The sequence below is a fragment of the Cylas formicarius genome, unplaced genomic scaffold (genome assembly GCF_029955315.1).
Source record: "Cylas formicarius isolate icCylForm1 unplaced genomic scaffold, icCylForm1.1 PGA_scaffold_6__28_contigs__length_40554024, whole genome shotgun sequence".
Lineage (NCBI taxonomy): Eukaryota > Metazoa > Arthropoda > Insecta > Coleoptera > Brentidae > Cylas > Cylas formicarius.
In genome coordinates, this window is record NW_026844347.1 from 40,212,733 (window position 1) to 40,237,605 (window position 24,873).

General features: G+C 34.2%; 2 protein-coding genes across 2 annotated transcripts in view; one reads left to right on the forward strand and one right to left on the reverse strand.

The window, feature by feature from the left end:
* The first annotated feature begins 3,004 nt into the window (after positions 1–3,004).
* The window catches only part of LOC132703226 (synapsin), a 32,788-nt gene continuing 10,919 nt past the window's right edge, over positions 3,005–24,873 (forward strand). The window contains exons 1-6 of the mRNA XM_060672352.1: positions 3,005–3,289; positions 5,266–5,634; positions 6,327–6,520; positions 7,483–7,729; positions 9,107–9,217; positions 9,271–9,375. Of these exons, the coding sequence (XP_060528335.1) occupies positions 3,005–3,289; positions 5,266–5,634; positions 6,327–6,520; positions 7,483–7,729; positions 9,107–9,217; positions 9,271–9,375 (1,311 nt within the window). The remainder of the gene's footprint in view (positions 3,290–5,265; positions 5,635–6,326; positions 6,521–7,482; positions 7,730–9,106; positions 9,218–9,270; positions 9,376–24,873) is intronic.
* On the reverse strand, positions 9,300–23,148 carry LOC132702900 (tissue inhibitor of metalloproteinase). Its single transcript, XM_060671758.1, has 5 exons — positions 22,412–23,148; positions 16,287–16,415; positions 12,619–12,833; positions 11,667–11,846; positions 9,300–9,543 (listed from the first exon to the last, which is right to left on the reverse strand). Exons 2-5 carry the CDS (start codon positions 16,402–16,404, stop codon positions 9,439–9,441), a joined length of 618 nt encoding a protein of 205 aa, XP_060527741.1. The 5' UTR covers positions 16,405–16,415; positions 22,412–23,148; the 3' UTR covers positions 9,300–9,438.

Consider the following 24,873-nt stretch of genomic DNA (forward strand, 5'->3'; position numbering starts at 1 on the left):
GGCAAGAAGGCAGCTTAAGCTATTTAACCTGATTATGGACAAAATGATAGAAAAGATAAGAAGCTTAACAGGATACAAAATAGGAGACACGAATATCACGATTCCGTGTTACGCGGACGATGCGGTACTGGTATCTAATAGTGAAGACAGCCTACAAAGAATGTTACACATATTTAATAAAACCGCAAAAGAATATAATATGGCAATATCAACAGAGAAAACTGAATGTCTAATAGTGCAGTACCAATAAGATATAAGCTGGAGATAGAAGAGACAATCATAAAGCGAGTAATGTCATCAAGATATTTAGAAGTAGAAATTTTTATTATCTTTTAGAATTTTGGCCCATAAACGACACACCTTGTATATAGTACAATCATTTTTTGAAGTAGAGATGCCTTGGATTTTCCGCGCGTCCTGGTTCAAGAATTTTTTGAAAATAGTAAATGGTTTTCGAGAAAATAAGTTTTTTCTGAGACCATGCAGAGCGACGTAATAACCAATGACGTCATCGCGTCTTGACAGCCCCCGAAATAACGATTTCAATATGGATTTTTTCGATTTTGTGTTCATATGTTTTTTTTTTCTTTTCAGCTGCGTAAAAACCACACTGATTTTTCCGAATTACATTCTTACTTGGTAATACGAAATTTATTGATGAGACCAAAAGAAATAATTTAAAATTATTTTCAATAACACGTTGAAAGGCTTCCATTACCCTCTGCTGCGAGTACTATTTTGTTGTGAAGGCCGTTTTATACACGCAGCCTTTAACAAAGTCTTACAAAAAATAGTCAATCTTTGTAAAATCGGAAGATCCAGGTGGCCATTTACCAATACGGAAAAAAAATTCTAACCTAAGAAAGCACTTTGGAATTTTCGAAATAATATATGTGTTTTAGATTAAACACTTGGGTTGATAAAAATATGATTACTAAAGTACGCTGGGCAACTTAAATTTAGTAAGACTTAAGTCGTATTCGTATCGCATTTTGCTACTCTCGGGCATTTCTCGAAGTATTTTGACAATTAGGAACCGCACAATACCCATTAAGCACCTTCTTATCGACGATTTTAAATTATTCCACTCATACAACAACCCGGTGGCCCATAAAATGGCTTGGTAGAACAACAAAAAGCTGAAAAAAATTCCACGAAAGAGACATTGACAAGAAATCGAATTATCAATCTATTATTATGATTTTCATTATTATTATTATTATTATTATTATTATTATTGTTATTATAAATTCCCTTCTCACAGGTAGCTCCCGGCAACATCAAGCGCTTATTCATTTTTATGTATTAATATTATTATTGTTATTATCATTGTTATTATTATTATTATATCCATAATTATCCATAGAATTATTTATTTTCAATCCCAACCATAAAATGTATGATTAATTAATGTCTACCTATCAAAACTTATCAAAAGTAAACGATCACAATCGTCGGAAATTTTGAGTATGCCAACTCGATAATCAAGTTAACTGCGACCGTATTCGCCGGTCCGTGCCGATGCGTCACGGACGACGGAATGCATGTGCCTCGCGAGGAATATCAATCGCATCGAACAACGGCAATGTAACCCATTTAATAATGGGCGTGTTTAATTCTACCAAACCTGGTTGGTTTCGAGCGTCGCGTGTGTACTAATCAACGGATTTTTAAATAAAATTATGTACAATCGAATGCCACTTACAATAATCCTATAAGTTTGTACGTTTTCAACAATATAAGAATATTTTCGCAGTGTTTCGAAATTTCCCGGCGCATCCGCCTTTTCGTGGACAAAACAATTGTTACAATTTCGTAATTTTGTAATAAAGGGTGTTTTATAATTGAATGTCAATAGTTAGGGAGTTTAAAATGAAAACTTCGCATGGTGGTAAAGTTTTCAATAATAAAATATATATTTTTTAATATCTGTAATAACATTTTAGATATTTTAATGAAAATTGGCACACATTACGTATCAAGAGGCGTTAGTTAGTGTAGCACATCTTTTTTTAAATACAACACATGTCTATTTTGGTAGATATCGGGTCAAAAATTCATCTGAAATTTAATATCACTGGAAATGAGAATGCATTAAGGTACCAGTCTGAGATTATAATTAGTTTCAAAGTGAAACATATGATTTGATATATACAACTTAAATGTTTAAGAAAACTTCAGGTTGGTAGCTAGTTTCAATTTTATAGGAAAGGTGTTATTAAAACAGTAATGACTAATATCAAAACGTGGTCAACTAAGTATTTTGTCAGAAAAACATTAATAAATTCATTATTATTATTGCGATATTTTTTAATACTGTGGCAAAAACTAACCAAACCATTACTAATTATAATACATATTATATGTTATAATATATAATAGAATATTAGAAAGTCGTCTTTCAAATGGCAACATTTTTATTTAAAATAATTATTTTATTTTTTTCCTACCCTGTATACCGTTTGACATGCAAATATAGTAAGCGCACCTAATTTGATTATAGAACATGCACAAACTCTTAATTATTAATTAAAGCATAAACAAGTAGTTAATTTATTTATTTAATTATTTTAATTAAATTTAATCGCCTATTATTTTATTTTTTAAATAACTTGTCATAATTAAATAAAAATGTTGCTTGTGTTTTGAATAATAAAATAACAATTTACACTATCCAAGGCGCGGAATTAAGCTTTTTACAAAGATTAACTCACATACAGGGCGTTCAAATAGATTGTCAAAGTAAAATATGCCGTTTAATATTTGTTTTATAGAGAAATGTTATTTACAAAAGTTATAGATAAGACTAAAAGAAACGACATAAAATAATTTTCAATAATACGTAAATATTTGGGAAACCAAAATTACATATTTTTAAAGGGAACACGCTGTATATGAATAATTTTAAATCGTTTTTGTTTTGGTCCTGTCTATAGCTTTTGTATTTAACATTTTTTTATTTCTAAAACAAATAACAAATGAGGCATAATATAGGATATGAGCAATGTTACTTGGCGGCCCAAACCCGGCGCATCCGCCTATTTATAAAATCGCACGGATAAACCGCTTTCGACGTGAAACGCCGCCGCTATCCCACGCGGATGGGGAAATATTGATAAATCGATTGTCGGTTTATCCGGTAGGGGTCGCGGCAATCGTCGCCCCCGTTTCACGGTCAGTCCGGACACGGTATCGCGAAAATTACCCAATTTTCACGCAAAACCGCGAACTCCCGTGTGGACTCATCCCGCACCTGATTCGAGACGTTTCGTCGCTGATCGTCCGCCCAGTAAGTCGATTCGTAATCCGGTTTCGTTAAAATTGGGTCCGCCGGTCGCGCTCATTGATAATTTAAGTGAATGGGGTGTCGAGTGACATCGTAGTGGGAATTCGATCGGTATTCAAAGCTAACCGCAGCAAACGCGTGATTTTCCTCAAGTTCAAGGCTATACGACGACCATTACGAGAACCAAAAAAAGTTAAACATAACATTTTTTGATAGATGCGGTCCTCCATCGCCACCCTGTATATTACGCCTCCGCGCTGAACCGAAAAAAAATGGTCGCCGTGGTCGTTTAGGTTAAGTTCGGGGCAGAAAGAACTTTTTTTACATCGAAAGTCGGCCAAGAAAGACCAAAGGAAAATCCCCCACAATAAAATAATTCGTGTAAATAAACTTCCTTTCGATACGCGGAAGAAAACCACTTTCGTGTAGAGACCGGATCGATAGGGCGGGAGGGGGACGGGGGTCATTATACGATTCGTCAAAGTCGAAGTCTAATTAACTCCCCTGGTCGTAAATAAAAAATTGCCTTCGTGTGAATGGAATAAGTGGGGTCGTTTTTTGTTTCTTATTTTTATCCTTTCTTTCTTTCGTTGGTTTTTGATAACTTTTTGGTTACCTCAAAACGAACCGCTTAAAAACCACTGATGTTTATGGAAGGCATGCTGTTTTAAACGCTAATTTGAGGAAAAAGGCATTTTCTTAAGTGTAAAGTGTGTATCAAAATATTATACCAGCTTGTATCGAACAGTAGCGACATCTGTCAAATGTAATTGGTAGATTTTGAGTATTTAGAAAGCTGAAATTATGGACGCAATCCGCCGGCTTCCTGGGTACCAGTTTCATCTAGAGTAGTAACTTCTGGAATGTACAGGGTGTTTACAACGTGGCGAAAACTGGGAACATCTTATACTAGGCGTTTCAAATTCTCAAAATGTTGTCCTCATTACACACGTTTCTTTTAATGTGGCCCCGGTAAAATAAAAATCCAATATCCTAGAATTATTGTTTCTTTCTTTTTTCTCAAAAAAAAGGGGGGTATAATTTTATTAAATTACACTAAGAAAACACAATGACACTAAATATACCCAGCAAATTCATAGCTAAGAATATCTATACATAATTACATTTTTATTCTAAATTTTCCATTGTGTTTTTTATCAAATTTATAACACTGGAACTTAAAGTATTGCTCTATGGGGTTAAAGATACATTGACATGGAGGCAGTCGTAAAACAGTATGCTTAGCCTGTGCAACTGAATTCAAAATAAATGTCATTTTCTAGCAAATATTCCTGGACTTGACGAGGCTGATGTTTTGCATAACAGACAGCTGTGGTAAGCGTTATCCACGACAACAACCCTGTTATTGGGCATATCTTTGAACAGATTGTTTTGCACAAAATTTTTAAAATTTTTAAAATTTATCCAAGGTAGGAACAACCTTACTTTGATAAAGACAATATATTTGAAAATCACTACGTTTACTGGGTATTTTGTAAGTAGACAGGTTTCTCTTAAATCTTTACTTATATAATGCATCTGTATATAACGACGTGACACCCTCGATAAAAATACCAACGCATTATTCCTATTAATGAGGATTTTTCGTGAAAGGCCTTTATTTAGAAAATAAAAGACGCGATATCTAAAATTCATTCTGTGGTATATATTTGCACTAGAAATTGGATTACCTGCCTTTGGAGGGGTAAATAATGTAGAAAAACGTCACCATGTATTTTTTATTCTGAGATATGATAATAAATAAATATATTTGGAAATAAAACTGCACATCATCAAATTTAATTTAATAATAATAATAACAAGATAACAACTTTAATTTTAAATCAACGATACTTTCCCTCAGGATTTTAATATTTTCTTTGAAAGGCTCTAGCAAATTTAAATCTGTTTTTGTTTAAAGCTCGGCACTGGACTAAACTTCACAATCTATTTTCCGTGTATCGATATTTTATGGACAGTTACCGGGATTTCGTACCAAGCATACAGCGAAACAAATAATTGAGCCTGCTTGTTCAAACCTGCCCGCCGCGCGCCGCATCGGTAATACAATAACGTCCGATTTTTCAAGGTTGGCCCCGAATCCGACAGAGGGCGCGCTAGAGGCAGCAGGCCTACAGTCCGGCAAGATTAACGACTGCGGCAAATACTGCGGGCAGCCCGCAAACGGCCCAACCATTTCGTTCAGCAGTTTCCGTCAGTCCTTCACCTCCAATGTCAATTACCTGAAGAGGAGGTTCAGCTCCGGGGACCTGTCCTCGGAGTGCGACGATGGCGACACTCAGGTCGATCCCTACGCGAAGCCGCCTCCCGTTACGTCACAACCGCAGGTGATTTCAATTGTTTTCTACGACATTGGGTCCCGCGCAAGAAGAAATTTCCACAGGAATGCCTAATCATCAAACTCAGGACACGTGATATTTTATACCTAACGATATGTGCGAGTTTATTCGCTACTGTTATAATACGACCAAAAATATAGTACACTTCTTGTTTTGACGTTTTAACAGATTTATTCTGCGTTAACTTGAAATTTTTATTTGAAACGTAAAATTTAATTTTAATTTTTAATTTTAGAATAACTGCATAAAAAAGTACTGACAGACATAAATATTAGTTGTGCCAAAGGGTCATTGCCTACTTTTTCGAAGAACATGGATTTTCAAGATATAAATATATATATCAAGAAGTTTTTATTAGTAAAAAAAAGCCTTCTAGCCTTAACCAGCAAACCGTTAACGCGATTGACAGCTTTAATTTTAATTAACACAAAGGCTTCCTTTTGCCATGACTCCATTCCATACAGAAAAAATATAGCATCCAAAAAGTCTGATTTTGATGTCTCCATTGAGACTTTCCGGTATCCGGTTGAAGGCTGCCCTTGCTTCCTGGAAGCGATTCGAATCCTCATTGATTATGGTTCACTCTTTCTATATGTGTGTTGTTAATCAAAAGGTCATGTTGCTTTCTAAGCCATATTGACGGCTGATTTCTGTTATTTTATTGACTGATTTTGTTGCAGGCTCCGCCGCCACCACCGCCGACCCAGCTGGGCAGTACCGGCGACTTGTCCCTCAATTTCAGGCCAGGTTCGAAGACGACCAGCGCTCCGAGCTCACCGGCCAAGTCCAGGGAGAGTCTGCTACAGCGGGTGCAGTCTTTGACGGGCCAGGCGAGGGACCAGGGAGCTTCGTTCTTGGGGGCGGCAGTGTCGAGGCAAGTACCGCCACTGCGATGCTACGCCTCTGGGAATCTCCGAAAGAGAAATATTCCCAAATATTTAGTAAATAAAAAGTAAAGCAAGGGAAAATTGGCGATCAAGACAAACCTTGATCATCGCATTTTAAGTAGATATGTGAAGAAGGTTTAAGGCACTGGAATAACCTAACCAGACGATCCCTACCTTATGGAATACCTATGATATGGGGAGGGCAGACAAATAACCATTATGATGTCGTTGTCAGGAGGACACTCGACCCTATTTGTGCCTATAAGATCCCGATTGCGAGCTAATGTGTAATAAATAACTTAAACATTAAGTCTATAGGGATCAATTAACACTCAATATATTTCTTCTAAAACTTCTTAATAACAGCTCTGAATTTAACGTTCAAGTGGGTGCGCAAAGGCCCATAAAATTAATTTAACAGTCTTCAATTGTTGTAACTATTGTCATATATTTTATTTTATTGTCATATATTTTAGACGCTTTATCAATGGACGAAAAATGGAATTAGGCATTTTTATTTTATGAAAATTTATACACTTTAATGTTATTTTAAATAAACCCAGAACTGTTGCCATAATGAAGGTTTTTAATTCGTAGAATTGCAATAGAAACCATTGACAATTTTACCTTTCATGCTGACGTGCTGATCCACAATTATCTTTTTATCGGCATGAATGTTTGAAATCCAAAAAAGCCATAATTAACCTAGGTTTGTGTTCGTTACAAAAAAGGAATTAAACAAAATCTTTCCTACTTCTACCAAATAAAATATCTGAATGGAAAACTTGAAAGTGACGCCCATCTTTGGCTTAGATCCGAACAAAATACCTCAAAAATATACTCCAATAGCTCTCGATTTTTTGGTTAGTTTTGTTTGGTTAGTTTCCTTTGCTCGTTTGAACCGTAGGATCTAATAACGAATAATTTGTGATAAGCTTCTTTTCTGCAGCGCCACAAGGGTGACTTCCTCGGTATCCGGAAGACACTTGACCCTGTTGGTGATAGACGACCAGAACACCGACTGGAGCAAGTACTTTAGGGGCAAGAAGGTGGGGGAGTATGAAGTTAAAGTAGAACAGGCGGAGTTCAGGGAGATCACGGTCACCGCGAGCGCAGACGCAGGGGCCATGGTATCCATGGCGGTTTACAGGGGCGGCACTAGGGTGGGGAGATCTTTCAAACCGGACTTTTTACTGGTAAGGGAGGATTACTTATTTATTTACTTTTTATTCTGCAACTTTCAAATACATAGAGTTGCTCTTCTTATTTTCAGGTTTCAGTTTCAGTTATACATGTACTAAGTATGTATATATTTTAAGGAGATTGAATAATATATGATTGATGGAGACTATGTAAAAAAAATTAAAAAAAAATGAAGAACATCTTTTTTCTTATATTCGTGATGACCGTTCGTTATTATAACGGTGTCATCTTAGTCATTGATTTTTCTTCGCTTCTCTGCAAAAGTTCGTTACTTTATTGCTAAGTTCCATAGTACCGGCAGAATATTCATTAGGTGTTTTAAAAACCAACTTTTAACATTATAAAAGCTAAATTTCTTGAAAACCGCTAATAATAACACAATAACCTGCTCTTTGGGTAATGTTGTGACCTAAGGGGAGTTATTGAAAAAAAGATATCTTAAATAGGTGTTATTTATTAACGATAATCCAGGATCACCTGGCAACAACAATATACTATCGGTTAAAAACAATTGCAGGTGCCTATAATATTCCAAACTCAAAGGAGGGATTATTTTTCTTGACCAATTGTATACACAACAGTATACATATAATATAACGAGTTGGCCTCTCATTTCAGATCCTGTGGAAAATATCAAACATTGAGGACCAAAGTTGTTTAAACTTATTTATACCTTGAAAATATTATATTCTAATATGTACAGGATGTAATTTCGTAGAAAAGTAATAACAATAAATGGAAAAATATATACAGGCCGTCCGAATAGTTTGTCAAAGTAATGCATCTTGTTTTTTATTTGTTTTATGGATAAAACTGAAAGGAACAATATCAACTATTATAAATATATGGGAAACAAATCTATCTGGACGCCCTGAATACCAATAACTCAATTTACACCAGTAAACCGTTTCCTTTTACCTGCCAAAACTGTTTCTTTAATAAAAGGTATTAAAACTATAAGCCTTATTAACCTTTTTTTTCCTGTGTTTTTTTTTTTTAAATGTACCGAGTTTAGACAATAACGGTTTTTCCAAATATTTTCGAAGTTACATATTTTTCGTACTTCCTTATTTAAAGTCTTTAGAAGAAGAATACCTTTATTTTATTATCGAAACCTAAACTAAACTAACCAAAAGAATAAAATATCAGACTGATGGATAAGAATAAAATGAACAATTTCAGATTAAAAAAAACGGTTTTTACAAATTTTTTTGAAGTTACTTTTTTTGTACTTCCTATGTTAACTAATTAAAAATAAAGTGTCCAAAATAACATAGAAAATACTTCATCTCGTCCGGTCCGTCGAAATCGATGCTAACTAGGAAGGACCTAATAAATAAACCCAAAATAAATATCCGCGTCTGTTGCAGGTGAGACAGAACCTGCGAGACGCTGGCGAAGACCACAAGAAGCTTCTGCTGGCGTTGAAATATGGCGGCGTGCCCAGCATCAACAATTTGGACGCGGTTTACAACTTCCAGGTGAGACTAGAACTGAATTTTCTCGATCCGGATCGAAAATGGCGATGTTGTAGGATAAACCTTGGGTGTTCGCCCATCTGGTGCAGCTCCAGAGGAGATTCGGCAAAGACTCGTTCCCCCTGATCGAGCAGACCTTCTATCCGGATCACACAGAAATGGTTGGTAAGATTGGTGGTAGTTACGACGTTACGGCGACGGTCTGCTCAAGGGTTAAGGGCTGCTTAGGGCACGAACGCGCTCGGCCTGCGTTTCTCTCTCCTGCAGGCCGCTAGTTTCTTGGTTTTGCCCCACGCGCAGCTGTCGCCGCTGCTACGCAGGCACACGCCCTGCGGAGTGGGGAGAGTTTAAAGTAGATCTCAAAGAGACAGAGACAGCGAGAATCAGTTGATACTAGGCTGCAGGCACTTTACCTGTATTTTATTTATGTAGACTGATATTGCAAAATAGAACAGGTTGCCTTAAGCAGAATCACAAATCCTAAAAAATTATTACTCTTGTTTTAAGTCGATAAGTGTTATCGTTTAGCCACAAATCGACTTTTTTTATTCCCCGGAATACTTTACACTAAGGTGATATGCATTTCTGTTATGGGAAAACAAGTGGAAATGCAGGCCATAATATCATTTCAAATTGGAAACTGTTTTTTATTTGTTTTAGAAAAAAATGTTAGACACAAGAGTTATGGATAAGACTAAGAGGAACAATTTCAAATATTATAAATAAATTATAAAATAATTCAATTTAGGCAAGTATTTAACCGTTTCTTTTACCTGTCTTTAATAAAAGATATTAAAACTTTAGGTTGTTTTTGAGAATGTGGACTAATTTCGTTGGATAAAGTTCAACTTTTTTTCCAGATTTTTAAAAATGTACCGACCTTTAAAAAAACGATTTTTCCAATTTTTTTCAAAGTTACATCTCTTTCGTACTTTCTAATTTAAATAAGACTTAAGAAAAATAAAAAAAATACTCTCGGTAAAGTGCCCTCTAGTGATAGTTAGACCAAGTAGAGAATTAATCCGACTGCTTTGAAAACAAAAATTTAAAAAAATGAAAACTTTCCGAACTCAATTCAAAAATGAAAATCGGAAAAAGTCGGAGTTTCCTATACGAAAAGCAATAAAAAAACCAACGTCTAAACATGTCAGGTTTGGTAATGGTATCGAAAAAAACTTCAAATCGATTGTTGGAACTGCTCGCTATCATCTAGCTCAATACGCCTTCTTAAATGTCTTTGAATGTTAAACTAAACTTCTCTATTATTTCCCCTTCCTCAGTATGATGAATAACAGTACAGTACAGGCTTGGTTGACCTTGTTTATCCATTCTTTTCTCTAGTCTGTTTTTCTCTTGCAGGGGTTGATCTCGATTTCATTTTTGTCTTCCGTCACCTCGTCCATCCATCTCATTTTACTATTACCTCTCCTATTGCTGAGTCTACAATATTAGGTGGGTTAAATAGATTCTTTCCCATCTATCGCCAGCTTTCTTTTCTCCTGTCTCTCCTCTTCAGTTTTGCACTTGTAGAGCGTCAAGAAAAGTCCAGAAGATTTAAGTCTGCGAATATTGACCCACTGGCAGCACAACATGAGGTAGCCAACACATATTGCTTCGTCGGTAAAAGGAATCTTATTAAGGAAGTTCGGTGTGCATATTTTTACAAAAATTGAGCAAACTGTAGACAATTAGGTAAATCTTGAAACAAAAACTGCGGCTTCAAATCTAATGTTGGAATTGTCCACCATCTACGTCGATACATTGGAATGTGGTTGAACGTTAAACCAAATTTCTCTATTATTTTTCCTTCCTCAGCGCATACCAAACCTTTCAAGTATGATGATCAACAGTCCTGCAGGCTTGGAAGGCCGGCGGCTTGGTCGACTTTGTTCCTCCATTCTTTTCTATTTTCTATTTTCTAAAGTTGTCGATGTATAGTTCATTTATGTCGGGGCCCATCCATCTCACCTTAGGACTAGCTCTATATGTCGTTGTGTTTGCACTGTTGCTTAGTTTTGCTTTCGGAGTTCCTTATTATTTCTTCTTTCCCATCTCCCAACTTTGTTTTCTCTTGTGAGGAAACTGCACTTCCCAAACTCTAACATTTTTTAATCGCTTTCCTCCATATTTTGCTTCAAAAAAATAATAAATCACACCTTCAAGGAAAGTCCGGAAGGTTTAACACTGTACTGTACTCACCCAGGAGACTGCTCATGTGAGTATGAGGCAGTCATCACCTATTAGCTCTAAGCTCTTTGAACGGTGCTGATGGAAGTTGAAAGAACGGAGTATCTATACCGGTGCAGACTAGTTGGTAGCTTGTTGGTAGTTGGATGGATGGATGCATGGATTCAAAGTTTTTTCTTCCAATTACCGAAATTGTTATAGTTAAATGCTGTTGGTTTTTTGTTGCTTCTTTGGTCCAGCGACCCTACCGTAACACGAAAAATACCTGTTGTATTTCGCACTCGTTTTGCCACGAGCAGGAGTCTTTGTGACGACGACATGAACGGTAAAGGCAGTTCGAGATGCGACAAGAGCAACCACGCTCGTAGAGCAACCTCAGGCCCTTCTGTTGGCGTTTGGTGAAGTGGCGCCACTCGCCGACTAGATCGCACAGGGTGAACAGTGGCTGCAAGTTTTAATATCCTAATCTAGCCACCAAAATTTCAACGGTTCCTTTTTTCTTTGGCGTTTTTTTGGCAATTTTACGGCGAGAAAATAAATTTTCACAGGGATTTCAATATTTTGGATATACAGGGTGGCTTCGAAAAGTACTGGCCGCTAGGCGACAAGTAGCTCTTGCTGCAAAAGGTCAATAATTAAAAAAAAACTAAATTAAATCGTCCTAAAATAAAATAAAAACAGAATTTAACTGTTATGATTTATTAATTCCAATTTATTTATAATAAATAATAATAATAATAAAAAATAATAATTTATCTTATGTTATGTGTATTTATAATAAATAGAAATAAAATGGAATGTCAAATATAATAAACAATATATAATATTTCCCAAATTTGCTAGGACATGTATTGTGCGTGTCAAACTGTTAAAGCAATATTTCACAATACAGGGTGTTTTCTAATTAAATGTCAATAATTAATAATGATTGGAGATTGTGAGAATAATTTTTATTTTAAAAGAAACCACTGGCGTACACTGGTACCGCAGATATTAAAAAAATATATTTTATTTTCGAAAGCCCTACGAAAATATCGTTTCTCGCTGTGGAATAAATAAACGGGCTTTAAAGAAACGAGCAAGGCAATACAAGTTTGTAAAGAATATTCATATAAATATCATTAAAAACTCGGGTCGTAGCCAACCATCTTATTTAGCTCCATTTTTGTTATTTTCATCTATTTATTTATCTATTTAATGGCTTCAATGGAGGGTACCTTCAAGTTGACGATGCGTCCCGAAATGACGTAGAGTTTGCCCAGTGGGAGGCCCGCGCCGCACATGGCGCCGTCCAGGGGCGTCACGACGCGTCCCGCTTTGAGGGCAACCTCGCCTTTCTCCGATATCTTGAATTTTCTCCTCACGTTGACCTTATAGATCCTCATGTAGGTCGAGTTGTAAGTTTGTTCGCGCCTGACGCGCCCCAGGATTACTGAAACGGCATCATTAAAGTATTTTAATGCAAATGTGGTTCAACCACGCCCGCAGGTGTCCCTTTCCATGTACCTTCCACGAAAAAAAGCTTTAGGACTTCATTAAATTCGGTATAAAAGTCTTATATATACCACATAAATTTTTGACTCTCTCGATTGCAAATAAGGGACTGTTTATTTTCTCAATTTTTTTTTAATATAACGTTATTCTTAGAAAATTTAAATATTTATTGAAATCAAATACCTCAAAGTCCCAACCCCTCCGTAATTTCCTTTTTGCAACCCTCTTGGAACTTCTTGCAGTCGACATTTTGGTACCGTACTATGGAGGAAGGACCAAATGTTATACGGGGTGTTTCATTATGTTTTGACACCCACCTACAGGGTTATTTTGAAAGATAGAAAGAAAGAGTCAATACAAAAGTTTGAAGATTTTTGCCCCGTTATCTTATGCCAATGTCAGAAAAAACAAACGACGATCGCAAGCTGTCAAAATGACAGCAACATCTTTAACTGAATGTCCTATATATTGTTATCTTGAGTCGTAGATCTTTTTTCTTGATTTTATTGACATTTCGTTTAGCCGTTTCTAAGATATTTAAGTTTCAAAATAATTATCATTCGATTTCTGGACCATGATTTTATCACCTCCAATGATAATTATTTTTAAACTGATTTATCTCAAAAACGGTTAAAGAAATGTCATATGTTTTTAAAATCAGGAAAAATATCCACGAATTACGCTAATAACAAAGTAATTTAAAAAAATGACGTTGCTGTCATTTTGACTGCTTGCGATCGTCGCTTGTTTTTTCTGCCATTTGCTTAAGATAATAGAGCAAAAATCTTATTTTTTTGTATTTACACTTTTTTTAACCCTTCAGATGGGTGTCAAAATATAATGAACAACCTAGTACATTTGATATAAACTCTAACCTTCCAAGCGCACTGAAAATTGTCATTTACTTTACTATGTAACCACTTTTAATATAACTGTTTTATTTAAAAAAATATATATAAAAAGTTTATAAAACAAATCTATTCAATAGCTGTTATGTAATGATCGCCCATGATAATTATATAACAATATTTACCATTTACATAAAAATATTTAAAAAAATTTTTTTTTACAAAAAATTCTAATTATTATAATTATAAGATTATATCTACAGTTTACGGTATTTATTATACAAAGAAATACGAAACACTAATAACGAAAATGAATCTTGTAAACCGTTTTTTTTTAAAGAAAACGCATATGACACAAAAAAGACATATTATAATACTCTTATAATTAATTCGACTTGAAAGTTTTGGTACAGGTTACCGAATTTTGTAAATCTTGAATCATTACTGTGCAGATGGCACACTTGATTAATGAACCTTATCATTATCAATTCATCTCTTAAGCTTTACGTCTGCAAAATTTTCCGTTAAAACCTCATTCCGTTTAGATAAATCATCAACAGAGTTTGGTGGTTGGTTTAAGCATAACTTTAGACTTCCAACAGGAATTATTTTGTTTAAATGTACTGTTAAACCAAACTGATGGTCGCTGAGACGAATAGAAAACTTATCTTAAATCTTAAATCGCTGTTCATTATTTTATATATCCGTCTCATTTTTGCGTAAATTTTGCCATTTCCGTCCCTGTAAACTTTGCATTATAATGATTTTCTGTTACCTATACGAGGTGTGATCAAAAAGTATGGTGAAAAAGTATTTACTTATTCATCAAAATCGATGTGGTCCCCTTCAAAGTAATTCCAGATATAATACACTTCCTTTCATGGATGTCTATATACCCATGTTTCGTCACCAGTTATGTGTGTCTTGTGAACATATGTTAGAGGCATGTGTACCAACATAACAAAAAAATATATCGAAGAAGGTAAGTAGCCCGCCTAATTACAAAAGTCTGGTAACTTTCTGAACACACCTCGTAGAGTATAAATTCTACTGAAACGCGCAAAATCAGTGTACATAATGAAAATTAAATCAAAACCGCTGATTAGTATCGAAATAAAAACATAAATCAATCACGTAGGTACACATGTATATGGAACTGTCAGCGTTTTCTCTATATCCGGACGGCTATTATTTTGCTGTCGCAGTAATTCGCGATTAAAATACGACTCAAGTCGGTGGTAATTGACGTTATAAAGCTAGCGCTTTAGCATGTATAAGATTAGCTAAAATAAATATTGCTCGACCGTTATTGCGCCTTATAATCGGAACTAGACGTAAAAATATATTAAGCCAACAAAAAGTGAGAATCACCGTTTATGCAAAAAAAAAAATGTTTTATCAATAATGACGGTCTCTATGCTTTTTTTTTCTATAAAATCGCCTAAGGTGATAATAATAACAATAATAAAATTACTTTGTGTAGATTCGCTTTTACAAAAATAAAAACACGAAAGAAACATCATCGACATTTATAATATTGTTCTGGTCGGATTAATTTTCTTAAAGTTTCTGTTGATATATTTTAATGCAGTTATAATAAAGTCGTTTCTCAGTTATCGAAAGGTTGTGAATTAGGCAGCACGATCTTCTGGATTACAATTATGTATCGTATTTTTGTTTCTGAATATATCTATCAGACATTCATTCCTCCCTCCGCAAGAGTTCTTAATATTTGTCATTAATCCTATGGTCCTCTTTTGTAAAAAGACTATCGTTAACTTTGCTTCCTGTTTTCAATTTTCTACATACATTTATTACAATCACGTATTGTGTTTTTATTTTTGAATTTTATCTATTAGACATTCCTTCCTCTACAAGAGTTCTTAATGTTTGTCATTATTCTTATGCTCCTCTTTTGTAAAATCCTAAACTATTGCGTTGCTTTTATACAAGAGTTCTAAATTTTTCTCATTAATCCTCTTTTGTAAAATAGACTATCCTTAATGTTGCTTTCTGCTCTCACATGCCTATTCAATTTTCTTCATACGCTTATGACAATTATATATTGTATTTTTATTTTTGAATATATCTATTCTCTTCTTCTTTAAGTGCCGTCTTCGTTGCGTTCTATTAGAATTTTTTTTTAAACCATTTCAGAATTTTGCACTTAATAGAAAATGTACGAGGAGGATCAAAAAGTAGACATCAATACTGTATCGTAAATTTCCAAATTTTAGAGTTGAAATCTCAATTTTGTGGAAAATGTGACCAATATGACTAGAACATTTCGACTGTTCACCTCGAATAACCTTTCGAAGAAAGTAAAAAATTGAAATTTTTGAAGAACCGATCCAACGCTGTCAGACGATGTTTGCGTGAAACACGTGGCGTTAATTTCACATAAATTTACCGACAGTACAGTAGTTGGAAAGAACGCCGTCTATTCTACAATGAACCGGAAGTTTTTGTAGTTGCTAGGGGTAGAAAAACACCCTGGACTCGATATTAATGGACATTTTGGGCGATGGAAGCGGATAACTTACCAAAATCGGAATTGCAGTACTGCTGCTGCGGATGCTGCATCATGCAGCTACAGGCGCCTGTGCGTTGGGCGAAAAAAAGGACGAGCAGCGTCGCGACGGCGAGCCTCGTCATCCCCATCCCCTGCAACACTAACCAAAACCAACCAAAACTGGGGTAAACCGTAGGTTTATACATTGGTATACTAATTTTGGGAATTAGTGAAATTTGTTGAGGTATTACCAGAACTACTTGAGGCTTTAGTAGGAATAGTCAATGTATGAAATAAATAAATAAATGAATACACGATTATTTACCACCTTACGATAAATAAACGTTTTACGACGTTATAAATCTAAAATAAATAATAAAAACATAATTGCTTCCGAGTTATTTCGTAAGAAGGTAGTAAACTCTGGAAATTTGTTATAACGTAAACTTTATAAATTGAGTGTGTATTATGGAAAAATGTCTATTATTACTATATTTTTTCTGGTTGTCATATGTCATACCTTTCCACATAAATGCTTCTACAGTAACTTGTTAATTTTTTTAAATTTTAGAACTATTTTAAAGGAACTCATAGCGAAAATAAAGATTTTTTTTTGGTGTCAGATTTATAGAAATTATTTTTAACGTGTACACTTGGATATTAATCAACTTTTTTTTTCTCGTTACTTCCTTAAACTTTAATCTTAGGCTTCGAATATTGCAATGTTTTTATTGACATTTATATTTGGGTATATACAGGAAGAAAAAAGATGTCTTGCATTAGTAACCGCATTTTTCAAAATCTCTTTCAACTTGAGCAAGCAGCGGCTTAAAATATTAATATTGACTTGCTATTTGTCCAACTATATTTAATTGTTAATGAAAGAGACCTTCGTATAATGCTGTAATTTTGAAATTAAGGTCCCAAATAAAACTTACTGGGCCCGGACGTCAAACTTGTAATATTAATAAATTTTTAACATGTTTGTTCCTTCTCAAGCGGGCATTCTAAACATTACGTCGGTTTGTGTGAAACATCTGACTGTTTTGAGCCTCAAAATAATATGACGCATAACCAATCGAGATTTATTTTCGATGAGAATGTCTAGTGGGCAAATAACTTTTCCGCGAATCGATCATAAAATATTTGGAGTGACGGTGCCAAAAAAAAAACACCTACGCAGCGTTTTCAGATGTTTTTTTTATTGGATTTTTAATTGCTGTTCAGAAAGCTGGCCGGAACTGTACCTAATTTAAATTGTTTCTAAAAATTAATGGGAAAATATACCAAAATACAAAATTAACCTACCAATTACATCATTTTCAACATAAATAGTAAAAATAAAAATAAATGCAAAAGTTGTCGATAAGACCAAAAAAAAAAGTAAAATCACTTTCAAATATACGGGGTGATTCATTAATATATGGGAAACCAAACATATATTTTTCATATGAAACATCCTGTATTTCATTAATATTTTGGGCTTTAAGAAGGTCATCATTTCTAAATTTTTTCAAAAAATTAAAAATTTACCTATTTATATTCGCAAATATTCTCCCCTCCTTTGTACGCGTCTTATCACTCGAAAATATTAGCAAACTGTATCTGCGTAGAGTAAGCTCCTCAACGATCAGTAAGTTGGTATTTTTGAGGTTCTTTTTGTGCTAAAATACATGATTCCTTTGACTGTCTTTTACCAATAGGATAGCAACGCTTATCTTCCATGAGTGTAGAGACCTTAGTCTTTAAGGCAGCATTAGCCTCAAGAAGCCCATATAAACGAAGTTGACAAGTTTCGCATTTTGTACCAGTTGATCCATTTTAAGATAAAGTTCGTCTTTTTCTATCAGAACATTTTTTAACTGCCATTCCAATAATATCAACTTTAGCTTCTAATGTCTCTATCCGTTCGTCGATTCTCTGGGTCACGATATCTTACCTTCTTAGCCAGCGAAAAAAAATTGTTGTCGCATAAAATTTCGCTTATAATTTTTTTCGACGCCTTCTTGACAACAAAAAACAATTCCGGTTTTTGCCTACTTTCAAAATGCATTTCCACTAAAATAAACTTACAAGAAAAAAAAAACAGATGTTGATTTAGTTCTGCCGATGCTAGCGCCCCCACGTCCGTATTAAGATACAGTTTATACAGTTTGGACGCAGAAACGAGGACAGTAGTGAAAATGGCAAACGCGCGTTTGTTTGTTTACATTTGAAGCGAGCGTTGCATTTCGCGTGAGATTCCTGCGCGAGGTCGCGCACGATATAAACGAACGCGCCGAATGAAATCACGGCGAAATTTAGCGGAAAAAAACGCGCCGACTTATTTATAGCCGGCCCGGCGATATATTACGCGGATTTTTACGTCTGCCCGCCACAAATGACATCATCGTGATTTAATGAATGGAATTTTGAAAAGGTCGCGTCGCGTTTTGTAACGCGATGAAAGGGGCGGCACGCGAACGGGAAATTAGCGCTCGAAAATGATAAAATTGGAATGTTATAGATCCGCGAAATTCGTGGACTATCGGTCTTTAACAATCAACTACCACTGCGACGAAATCAGGATTGTTGTATATCTATTTCTTCCAATTTTACGGAGTATAACTGACGGTTTTTTTTTTCTATCTAACAATCTAAAAATCATCTACTAGTGTTTACAATAGGTAATAAAAATAAACCACAACTAGACCAATCACAAAACGGATTCAGGAAAGGAAGAAGCATCTTCAGTATCCAGAAATTATGGAAAAGGTACCAAACAGCAATAAGGAGATGTAGCTAGCATTCCTAGACCTAGAGACGGCTTTTGAGAAACTTGCAAAATATGCGGTGAGGCAGAGTTTGATGGAGCGAGGCGTTGAAGGAAGACTAATTTCAGCCATAATGTCCACATGTAAGAACAGCAAGAATTGCGTCAGAACCGACAACAGCATTAGTATACTTTACAGTAAACGAGAGCGTTAACTAGCTATTTAATTTAGTTATGGACGATGTAATAAAAAAAACAGGAACCGGCACACCCGGTTACTTAGTAGAGGTAATGAGGGTTCAATTAAGTAGCAACGGGTACCACCAAACAGAACTAAATACCTCAAGACTATTTCGCTCTTTAAAATCAAGCTTTATAAGAAAGAGGGAAATATCAACTAAAACCAAAATAACAAGAAAGAGGACTGGCACTAGATAAGAAAAGATGGAGGATATTTGTATACCAGTTGCAAAACATTATTCAACCTTGCACCTTAGGGTAGATAGGCGATATGTGACCAAAACAACTTTAATTGATGTATTTTGTTATATTATATAATTTGGAATGTAGTTTTGGAGTCGTAGTAACAACAAAATTCGGGAAAAAATTTTACAAAATGGCGGCCACGATCACAAAACATCGGCCGACAACACAAGAGGGGCGCATTGACTTTTAACATTAAATATGCAACCCTAAATACGCCGGTCATAATGAGTATCGAACATCATTCTACAATAATTTCCTTAAAACAACTCAAAATTTTTAAAAAATAATTAAGAACTTCTGCATAATTAGTCAGAATTTCTGGAAAACATGTCCTTATTTCAGGAAAATTAGTCCGAATATCTACAGAATAAGTTATAATTTCTCTCTTAGCTCAGAATTTTTCGTAGCACAACTGGAAAAAAAACTCAGAACTTCAATAAAATTAGCAAGAAATTCTGAAAAATATATCCAAGTTCCCAATTGTCAGATTTTCTGAAACACAAGTCAGAGTTTCTAAGTAAAGTCAGAATTTCTGTAAATAACTCAGAAGTTCTCTAAAATTAGTGAGATGTTCCGAAAAATGAGTCAGAATTTGTCACTTACTCAGAATTTACCAGTCAAAATTTCTGGAAATCTGATCAAAATTTCTCTAAAATTAGTAAAAAATTCTGAAAAATATATGCAAATTTTTCAATTGCCAGATTTTCTGAAAAACAAGTCAGAATTTCTAAGTAAACTCAGAATTTCTGGAAAACAACTCAGAACCTCTATAAAATTAGTGAGAAGTTCCACAAAAAGTCAGAATTTGTCACTTAACTCAGAATTTTGGAATAAAACGTCAAAATTTCTGGAAATTTGATCAGAATTTCTCTGAAATTAGTAAGAAATTCTGAAAAATATATCCAAACCTTTCACTTTGTCATGTTTTCTGAAAAACCAGACTAAATTTTTGGAAAGTTGATCAGAATTTCCAGTTTTAGTCAAAATGTCTGTAAAACATCGCAGAATTTTTTTGAAATTAGTAAAACCTTCTGAACTACAAGTCAGTTTCCCAAAATTTCTCGATTGTTAATCATTATTTCCGAATTAAGTCAGAATTTCTGAACTTTTAACGTAACTGAACATGGCGAATTCAAAAATGTGCCATAATTTTGTTATTTTTAATGGGATGCCCTGTTGCAATGAATTTAGAAGTGTATCGGTGAAAGATTACCAGAATTTATCATCGCGAAATCTAACAACATTGTTGTTAGAATTTTATTATTAGCTTTACCAGTTTTCTAAAAAAATATATCAAAATGTTCATCGGCGAAACCGTTACCTTTAAAAAATCGGAAACAAAAATGGTATGGTTTGAAGAAGGATCATTAAAAATCCGAGACGTTTACAATTCGCCAAATAAAGCGTCGAATCCGGAGATCTGTAATTACCTGTAGCCATTTTTACGCGACTTCGCTTGTATGCATCGCGTCCGTCTACGCTTCCTGACTCACGCGTTTCCATCATTGCCCGAAAAGGTGCAACGTTGTTCAAAACGTCGAAACTTAAGTAAACAATCAACAATACGAATGGGAAATTCACTTGAAAATGTTTGGTTTATACTTGAAAAGAAATATAATGGAGAAACTTTTTTTCGTACACCGTACGGTGTGTCCGATTTTTTTTTTGAAAAAAAAAACAATTTTAGCAGGTAAAGTCAAAAGAAGAAAAATAACGCATATTTTTTAAATATATGTTTTAAGTACTTTATTTAACTACCCGTGCAATACTTAAATAAGAAGAAGTTTAAATTACTTATTCCGCTTTTTCTAGACGGTCTTTATTGGAATTATATAAAAATTTCTATTTTTGTTTGTCTGATTTATTTGAAACCCCTTCCTCGTGTGACACAAAAGCAACAATCCAAAACTACATGTATAATAACGACATTTATTTTCACGAAGATCAAAAAGCAATTAAATGAGGTTCTACAAAGCTTGAACCTACAAAAGGAATACGTCTGTGATAATTACGCAAAAAATCTAGGGCATACAGTTTTAAGGCTTCCACCTTACCACTGTATATTTAATCCCATCGAGTATGATTGGCACCGACTGAAATCTGCCATTCGTCATAACAATGTTTTTGCCCGTGTTAACTCCAATGTCCTCAAACTAATAGAAACCGAAGTTTTTAACATCCGTCCACAAAGTTGGACAAATTCTATAGAAAAAGCAGAACAATCGTATATCCATATTGCAAATAACATAGAATAAATAATAATTAGAACAGGCGATGATAGCGATAGTGATACTGATATATTATGTGAACAATTTTAAGTAATTTAAGTAGGTAATAAAAACAATATGTAATTTTATTTTAGATTTAAAGAAAAATACATACATAAATAAATAAATATGGTTTGGTATCTTTCCTAACCAAACCCCAAACAATTAAATTCTAAGCAAAGTACGGACCTGTTCGGTCATATTTCATTCTTACAGCGTGCCCGGGTGTTTCCTTAATTCGTATCAGTTAGTCACTGTTTTATATCTATGAACAGACTTTACCTTTAACAAACTTAGCTTCAATAATGTCTTGGAGAAGTACCTGTTCTCGCAAATTCGTCCAAGTTCATACGTTAACGGTATGGCCCTCAGTTAAGTATCTTATTACAATTTGGTAAATGCGAAAGGTGTTGAATAATTTTAAGTAATTTAAGTAGGTAATAAAAATAATTTGTAATTTTATTTTAGATTTAAACAAAAATACTTACATAAATAAATATTGTTTAGTATCTTTCCTAACAAAACCCCAAACAATTAAATTCTAAGCAAAGTACGGACCTGTTCGGCCATATTTCATTCTTACAGTTTGCCCGGGTCTTTCCTTGATTCGTATCAGTTAGTCACTTTCTTATATCTATGAACAGACTTTACCTTTGCGAAAAATAAGTCCCGCTTTCTCAATCACTCGCGACTGCTCGTTTATTGGGTCAATGCTAGCGAGACAACACCGGTTAAGTCTGTCGAAAAACGCGCCATAAAACGGAGTTCCCGATAACGCCGGGCTGTAATTTTATTTCTTGAACGATTCTCGGAAATTTTTCGCTGGCGATCGACACCCGCCGATCCCTTCGACCGAAATCACGAAGCTCGTTTGACAAACCGATCGCTTTATATGTTTTTCTATGTCGGTGCACACACACACACACACGCACACACGCGCGCCGGTTATAAATATTTCCACCTCCCCGAAATGCAACGCATAATCGTTTTATAATTCCGCCGAATTCGCCGTCGCGACGCCGGCCGATGAGAAATCAAGATATCTGCTTGATTACATCGGCAAATATCGAACGATGGGAATTGTCATTGATAGTTTTCGGTGGGGAAACAGAATTTCTGAATATTTAGAAAACAACTCAGAATTTACAAAATAAGAAGCCGGAATTTTTGTAAAATAAGTCAGAACTTGCGATAAAGAAATCGGAATCGGAGAGATAAGTCGGAAGTTCTGGAAAAACGGTACCAATTTCTAACCTAAGTCATAATATTTAGAAAACAAGCCAGGATAAGTCTCAGAAGTTCTAAAAAATCAGTAACAATTTCTGACTTAAGTCAATATCCTTAACAAAGTTGTCAAGATTTTTAAAAAAACAAGACGAAATTTCTGAATACTTAGAAAATAAGCCATAATTTCCAAAATACCAATCCAAAATTTTTGTAAAATAAGTCAGAACTTGCGACAAACAAGTCGGAACTTGTAAAGTAATTCAGAACTTTTGTGGTAAGCCGGAAGTTCTGGAAAAACCGTAACAATTTCTAAGTTAAGCCAGAATTTTCAAAAAAAAAAACAGGATATGTGTCAGAATATCTAAAAAATCAGTAACAATTTCTGACTTAAGTCAAAATCCTTAACAAAGTTGTGAAGATTTTAAAAAAACAAGTCGGAATTTCTGAATATTTAGAAAACAAGCCAGAATTTTTAAATATCCAGTTGCAATTTCTATAAAACAAGTCAGAATTTTGGAAAATAAGTCAGAAGTTCTAGAAATCAAATCGGAATTTGTGAGTTTTTAGAATACAAGCTAGGATATATGTCAGAATTTCTAAAAAATCAGTAACAATTCCTGACTTAAGTCAAAATCCTTAGAGTTGCAAAGGTTTCTAAAAAACAAGTCGCAATTTCTGAATATTTAGAAAACAGACCAAAATTTCTAAATATCCAGTCGGAATTTCTGTAAAGTAAGACAGAATTTTTGAAAATAAGTCACAAGTCCTCGAAATATAGTAAAAAATTTTGACTTAAGACGAAATCCTTAACAAACAAGTCAGAATTTCTAAATATGCATTCGGAATTTCTATGAAATAAGTCAGAATTTTTGAAAATAAGTCAGAAGTTCTAGAAAAATAGTAAGAAATTCTAAATCTAAATCCTTAACAAACAAGTTAGAAGTTCTGAAAATCAAGACGGAATTTCTGAATATTTTGAAAACAAACCAGAATTTTTGAAAAGAAAGTCGGAATTTGAATTTTTAGAAATGAGTCAGTTCTAGAAAAACAGTAACAATTTCTGACCTAAAACAAGTCATAATTTCTACAAATAAAATTTTAAAAAATAAGCCAAAATTCTAAATAGCAACTCGGAATTTCTGTAAAACAGGTCGGAAAGCCTTACGTTAGAAGTTCTGAATTGGTTCCAGAAAATCAGACTTGTTTTTCGGAAATTATGACTTATTTCCCGAAAATTATTACTTGTTTTTCGGAAATTTTTACTTTTTTTTTCAGAAATTCCCATGCAACTCAGAAACTATTACTTAGCATTCAGAAATTCTGCTTTTTAACTCGGAAATAATGACTTATTTTCTAGAAATTCGGAATTATTTTCTAGAAATTGGGGCTTATCTTAGAAGTCTGACTTGTTTTACAAAAATTGTAACTTTACTAGGAAAATCAGACTTAGCTCAGAAATTTTGAGTAGTTTTCCAAAAATTCTGAATTATCTTCCAGAACTTTTAAGTTGCTTTTCAGAAATGCTTCACTTAGAAATTCTGTCTTAACATAACATTTTTCAATTCTTTCAAAATCTGATTTATTCTTCAAAAATTTACCTCCTATAACTAAAACCTGTATTTTATTTTGCTGGCCTTTCGGCGCTTCTGTAGCGTAACGGAGATTGTTTATTTATAAAAATGTTTACTTCAATTGCTCAGATAGTGTTCTTTTGTGGAATATTGATTTTAGCAACATCATTATGTGCCCTTAATTTCATTATAGAGATATTATTTATCTAATAAAACTTAAAGTATTATGTGAATTGAGTAACATACTCTAGACTTCTGTAAACAGAATAGTATCAAATCCCATTAATAAAAAAATTAATAATAATAATAATAAGA